At 43.0% G+C, this 6,892-nt stretch overlaps 1 protein-coding gene across 1 annotated transcript in view; it reads left to right on the top strand.

Moving 5' to 3' along the window:
* The window catches only part of LOC119412093 (transcription factor SOX-13), a gene marked incomplete in the record, with an annotated part of 29,656 nt that overhangs the window by 1,010 nt on the left and 21,754 nt on the right, over window positions 1-6,892 (top strand). The window contains 2 exon segments of the mRNA XM_037679069.1: window positions 5,120-5,188; window positions 5,342-5,456. Coding sequence (XP_037534997.1) covers window positions 5,120-5,188; window positions 5,342-5,456 — 184 coding nt within the window.

The raw sequence follows: 6,892 nt of genomic DNA, 5'->3' as shown, positions 1-6,892 counted from the left end.
TGTTCTAGAACCTGAACATAGTTCTCTGCATTAATGGTGCCTTTCCAGACATGCAAGCTGCCCATGCCACAAGCGCTCATGCAACCCCATACCATCAGTGATGCAGGCTTCTGAACGGAGCGTTGATAACAATTTGGGCTATCCTTGTCCTCTCTGGTCCGGAGGACATGGCGTCCCAGTGTTCCATAAAGAACTTCAAATCGTGACTCATCTGACCACAGAACAGTCTTCCATTTTGCCACAATCCATTGTAAATGACCCCTGGCCCAGTGCAAACGTCTGAGCTTGTGGAGCTTGCTTAGAAATGGCTTCTTCTTTGCACTGTAGAGTTTCAGCTGGCAACGGCGGATGGCACGGTGGATTGTGTTCACTGACAATGCTTTCTGGAAGTATTCCTGAGCCCATTCTGTTATTTCCTTGACAGTGGCATTCCTGTTTGAGGTGCAGTGACGTTTAAGGGCCCGGAGATCACGAGCATCCAGTAGAGTTTTACAGCCTTGACCCTTACGCACAGCGATTGTTCCAGATTCTCTGAATCTTTTGATGATGTTATGCACGGTTGATGATGATAACTTAAAAGTCTTTGCTATTTTACGCTGGGTAACACCATTCTGGTATTGCTGCACTATCTTTCTGCGCAACAATGGTGGAATTGGTGATCCTCTTACCATCTTGGCTTCTGAGAGACACTGACACTCTGAGAAGCTCTTTTTATACCCAATCATGTTGTCAATTGACCTAATTAGTGTTAATTGGTCTTCCAGCTGTTCATTATATGCTCAATTTCCTTTTTCCAGCCACTTATTGCTACTTGTCCCAACTTTTTTGGGATTTGTTGACACTGTGAAATTTTGAATCAACATATTTTTCCTTTAAAATGTTACATGTACTCAAATTAAACTTTTGATCTGTCATCTATGTTGTATTATGAATAAAATATTGACATTTGCCATGTCCACATCATTGCATTCAGTTTTTATTCACAATTTGTTTAGTGTCCCAACTTTTTTGGAATCTTGTTTTGTAGACAGCACTTGGGCGAAACTCGGGATCTGAAGCAGGTTGAATATAAACTCAATATCTACTCCATCATGAAGGACCTGTTGGAGTCCAGATCCAGAGTCTTTGGTAAAAGTAGCTGCATGAAAAGTCTCTGGAGCTGTTGAGACACATCAGCGATGTCATCAGATGTCTCTTTACTGGAGCCCCCTGTGGTGGTAGGGGGATCTGCAGAGATAGGAGCTCCAGACACCAAACTCTCTGCAGACTCTGAGCCCGTTCATTCTTCTGACGAACGGGGGCTCCGGGACCTCCTCCCCTGCGAGAGCCTCCTTGGCTCTTCTGACAGCTTGCGGGGAGATACTGAAGGAGGGAGGGGCTGGATCTCGGAATTTATCACCTTCTTGAGTTGTTTATTCCTCCGACGGTGGCGACGCAGGCCGGAACCAAAACCGAATCAGAACTCCTCTGGCTTGGAGTCGTCGTCGGAGGCGGACCACAAAGAACACGCTCGTGGGAGAGCGTGAGAAAAAGCCGGCCCAAAAACTACGCGGCCGTCTATTTGCTTCCTCCTCTCCTCCTCCTCCTCTACCAAGAGTGGAGACGGAAGGATCTCCACCTCGGGACTGTGGCATCTCCGGATGGGTTCAGTCCGGAACCTGCTCACACGGATGACGGCCGCTTCCTCTAGAGCTGAAGCCATCTCCTTCAGCCACCGGGTCGTCCGATTCTTCTGGGTCTTCTGCCTGCTGGGTTCATTAGAAGGTTATGGCATACTGTCAGGATTTAACAAAAAGGGTGTTGTGAGATGAACCCAGTTTGCAGGCAGGACTCAGAGGCACGAGGAGTAAAATGAAATAAAATACTTTAATGATACAAAATAACCTAGGAACGAGGGAAATATTATGGAACCAGGAAAACCAGGAGACGAGACAAACACCAGACGATCACAGACAATGCCCCGACAATGAGTGACACAAAGACACAGACTTATATACAGAAACAAAGTGACAATCACAAACACCTGGATGACACAAGGGTGGGAATAATCAAGATAATAAACAAGGAAACCAGGGAATATAAGGACAGGGACCTGCCACTGTTTGAATGTCCAGAGGACCAGATTGAACTTTTTTGGATTTTTCTACCTAGATTATTGAGCATGCATCAGGATATTAATGGATGAGGAAATGAACCGGGATCAGGAAATTAAAGGATGTTGGATGCTGTCTATCATGGTGCACTAAGATTCATGACTGGCTGTGATTATCGTACCCACCACTGCACCCAGTATTCACTGGTTAACTGGTCACCATTAACTTCACACAGACTCTCCCACTGGTACATTTTCATCTTTAAATCACTTCCTGGTCTGCTGCCTTCATACATCTCCTCCTACATGTCTCTGCGTGAGTGCAGCTACAGCGTGCACTCTCAGGACATCATTACCTGCAGTGTTCCCTCAGTGAGGACTGAACTAGACAAAAGGACCTTCTCCTACTCCGCTCCTGTTTCCTGTAATATCTTGTAAAAAGATCTGAAGCTCTTGACCTTTGACCTCTCTAAGTGGCTTTAAGAATCTGTTGGACTCCTGGCAGGGACCAATGCAGACATGTTCCTGTTTTTAGTTTCTACATTCGCCTTAGAATCTAGCTGTTTTTATTACTTTTTTGTTACCTTTTCCTTTTAGCCATCCTATTTGTAAAAAAAAAAAAAAAAAAACTGCAGTATGACTTTTTATAACTGCTTATTGTTGTTGCTGTTGTCCATTGTTGTCATCTTTCTTTGTTGAAATCAGGTCTCTCTTGTAAATGAGTCCTCGAGGCTCAATGGGATTTACCTGTCTAAATAAAGGTTGAATGAATTAAATGGATTGAATAAAAGAACTGAGGAGAATTTTAAATAAATAGTTAATCCAACATCTCTCTTCGACGTCCTCCTGCAGTGCTTCTGGGCCGAGCCTCGTTCAGAACCGGTCCGCCTGGTGGGGGGACAGCTTCTTCTTCTTTCAGGAAAAAAAATAAAAACTTGGTTGTTTTGTAACCAAAGCAAACACAAGCTAACATTATTAAGAACATTTGATTTACCTGATGTAAATCAGCTGCTGATTATCACGGAGTAAAGTCCGGCATCGACTCGGTTCTAGTCCACTCAGCGACCGGTGTGGAGCTGTTAGACGAAGCGGATAATTTCCATCCCTGGTTGTACTGTCTTGTGTCTGTACTTTTATACGTTTTGTCTGGAACATGTCTCTCTTGTAAATAAGTCCTTGTGGCTCAATGAGCCTAGCCTGTATAAATAAAAGTTGAATGAATGAATGTGTCCATTTTGTAGGGTAAATGGTTTTAACCATGAGTCATACAGCGAAGCATCATGAAAACTTATGATGATCACCAAGCCATAGTCTATGAAACGCCATCCGGTGGTTGAATCTTGTACTACAACAAGAGCTGCACATAATGCCAGGAGCTGGGCACAGATCATGATAATGAAACGTGGATATCTGCGGCTTAATAACAGAGCTTCTTATTTATGTACAAAATTATGTTTTATCGTAAATTTAGTATGCACAGCTTAGAGTCAGGTGCGTTATGTAGCCTAGCAATTACGGTAATCTGAAAAAAGTTGAAAAGTGCAAAAATGTGGAATTAGCTGAAAATGCTAAAATTAGCATAAAAAAGCTAACGAGTGGCTGAAATACTGTAGCAGAAAAAGCTGCAACTTGCATAAATGAGCTGAAAAGAGCATAAGAACAGCATAACTGAACTTACCAGAAAGAAGTTAGAAGAAACACACAAATCTCTAAGTCCTCTCTAAGTGGCTTCAAACAACTGTTACGTTCATGACAAAATTAAATTACCTTATAATGTAGCTGGTTTTTTTTATATAATTTTCTTCCTTTTTTTTCAATTTATATGCCTTCTTTTAAGATTGTCTACTGTTGTCATTGTCCTCTACTGTTGTCATCATTCTTTGTTTAAATCAGGTCCGTCTTGTAAATGAGTCCTCGAGGCTCAATGAAACTAACCTGTATAAATAAAGGTTGAATGAAAAAATGTTGTAGTTAGCAGAAAGAATCTGAAAGGAGCACAAAACAGCTGAAAAACAGCTGAAAAACAGCTGAAAGTAGCTGAAAGTAGCTGAAAAAAGTTAAAAAATTGCACAAGGAAGCTGAAAGAAGCTGAACCAAAACAAAATGTGAAAGGAGCATTTAAAGGTTGTAAACGGGGGCCTCATGGCTTTGTCCCTTTTTTTAATCTAAAAAATGTTATTCTGAATAAGAATAAGAAGGCCGCGCTTTATAGCAGCAGCTTCGTGCACTCCGTCCATCTTTCAAACGGCTGTACGTACGTTTTCGTTGTATCGTGGTGCAATGATAATAAAGCTTTTTCTGATTCTGATTCTTCTGAAGATGGAGCAGAGGCAGGACAGCCGACCTAGAACCAGAAAGTCATGGCTCGACTCCCAGCCACTCCCACATGTCATGGTGTCTCTGAGCAAGGCACCCAATCTTTTCTTTAATGGGCACTCAGTAGCTGCTGTGGAGTAGCTGCTCCACATGGGTGTATGCCAAGCACGATGGGTTTAATGCAGAGAACCAGTTTCATCATTGTAGAAACATACAATGATGACAACATATAGCACTTATACAGATCTAAACATTTGAAGGATGTAAAATGAGCTCAATTCATTTCTATGTGGAAAAACTGGCAGCAAATATTTCAAAAAGCTGAAGTTGCACCAATACCAGAAGTCATAGCAAGATTGTCCTGAAAGAGCTGAATGGTTTGATATATGATTTGTTGAAATAGCACAAAAATTGTAGAACGAGAAAGATGCCGAAAAACATACAGAAGAAAAATGGATCACAATAGTGTGAATGATTTATATTCATTCACACTGTTAATAGAAACCCACTTCAAAAATTCTGAACTGTTCCTTTGTCCTTTATGTTTTTGTCATTTTACACTTTAAGTCAAATTCCTTGTCTGTGCACACAAACTTGGCCAATAAAAGTGATTCTGATTCTTTAACGTGTTCTTCATTGTTCTAACCGTTCACTGTGGGCTTTGTGTCTCCTTGTGCTTATAACATCTAATGAACATGCCTTGTGTCTCAGATTGCTAAGCAGCAGCAGCAGCTGATCCAGCAGCAGCATAAGATCAACCATCTTCAACAGCAGATTCAGGTCAGCTGCTCTCAAGAGCTTTAGCTGTCGTCATATATCACAGGATGACCGTTACCAATGAGGAGTTATCTGTGTAGGTCGGCATGTTGGACTGTTGTAGGAAATAATTGTTGAAACACTCTGTAAGTTGTCCCTTGTCCTGTTTTGTTCCAGCAGGTGAACATGCCCTATGTGATGATCCCAGCCTTTCACCCAAACACCCAGCCCCTCCCTGTCAACTCTGATTCCCCGATGGCACTGCCGTTGCAGCCCATCCCTTGCAAGCCGAGTAAGTTTGGGGTTTCAGTTGTTTAAAAACTGAATTTGTTGTACACAGTCTGCATTTGGAACACCAAGGTTAAAACTAAAAAGGTAAATAATAAATATATCCAGAGCACATCAGTTCAATAAAAAAGGTCAATGTTCAAAGTTGCTCCAGGCTAAATATAGCATTGATATCATAGGCGTTGCAACATTTATATGTGAAGGGGACGCGTCTCCCCCACATTTAAAAAATATTAATTCGAACCCCCCCCCCCCCCCCCCCACACACACACACACACACACACACACACACATTTACCCTGAAATATTAGTTAACTCAACGCTGTTTCTGTTTCTTTATGAACAAATCCATTCCACTTGATTAATAGGAGAATACTCAGACCATTAAAAGTCCACTCCTGGTTTTCCTGGTTACCTAAAACAACTTCACGGCATATGCAGTGATTCTCCTCAGTCATCTGCCTTGGAAGGACGCTCACAGGGGGAGGAAGGGAAGACACCTCTGTTTTGTGTGCTGGCTTAGCGCCACGTTAGTGCTGGCAGTTGTTTTTGGGAGTGGGGGTGTTAGGATGTGTGAGAGAAGAGGAGCACTACGTCTGTAGCATCTTAGCTTACGCGTCTGTATTGCGTGCCGCTACCTTAGCGCTACAATGGTTCTGGCAGGGGCAGCACGGTGGCACAACTGGTAGAGCTGCTGCCTCTCAGCGAGCAGGTTACCCTGGTTCAAATCTCGGTCCGGGGGCCTTTCTGGGTGGAGTTTGCATGTTCTCTCCATGCTGCAAGGGTTTTCTCCGGGTACTCTGGTTTCCTCCCATAGACCAAAAACATGCATGTTAGACTGACTGGTGACTCAAAATTGTCCCTAGGTGAGAGAGAGAGTGAATGGCTCTTTGTCTCATTTGTCTCTATGTGGCCCTGTGATGGACTGGAGACCTGTCCAGGGTGTCCCCCACCTCTCACACAGTGATGGTTGGATATGGGCACCAGTGACCCCCCACGACCCAAAAAGGAAGAAGCGGGTAAAAGCTAATGGATGAATAGTTACAGCAGTTTTCGACGCATGGGTTGGGGTGTGGGTAAGATGCTTGGAAGAAGCAGTGTGCGCTCTATTCACACAAGGAGAGCTGTTGGTCAGACTACTTCTTGTGCCATGCTCTCTGCCAAGGCCGACCCCTCAGACACACCCCACACACACACACATCAGTGTGTCCCCCAAACATTACAAATGTTTCTGATGCCAATGATTGACATAGAACAAGTTACAGAGACATAACTTGGAAGTTGAATCAGAAACAAGAGCCCCAGGCTGGCTGCAGTATAGCTACGGTATATGTCCATGGGAATGTGACATTTGCCTGAACTATAATTTAAGGTCTAAAAAAGTTAAATCTGGTCCTCTGGACATTCAAAAAAACAAAACAAAGCAAATCAACAAAAAAA

Source organism: Nematolebias whitei, chromosome 7 (genome assembly GCF_014905685.2).
Source record: "Nematolebias whitei isolate Nwh7 chromosome 7, NemWhi1, whole genome shotgun sequence".
Classification (NCBI taxonomy): Eukaryota; Metazoa; Chordata; class Actinopteri; order Cyprinodontiformes; family Rivulidae; genus Nematolebias; species Nematolebias whitei.
The sequence above is the reverse complement of the archived record's forward strand: the minus strand, read 5'-3'. Positions and strand labels throughout refer to the sequence as shown.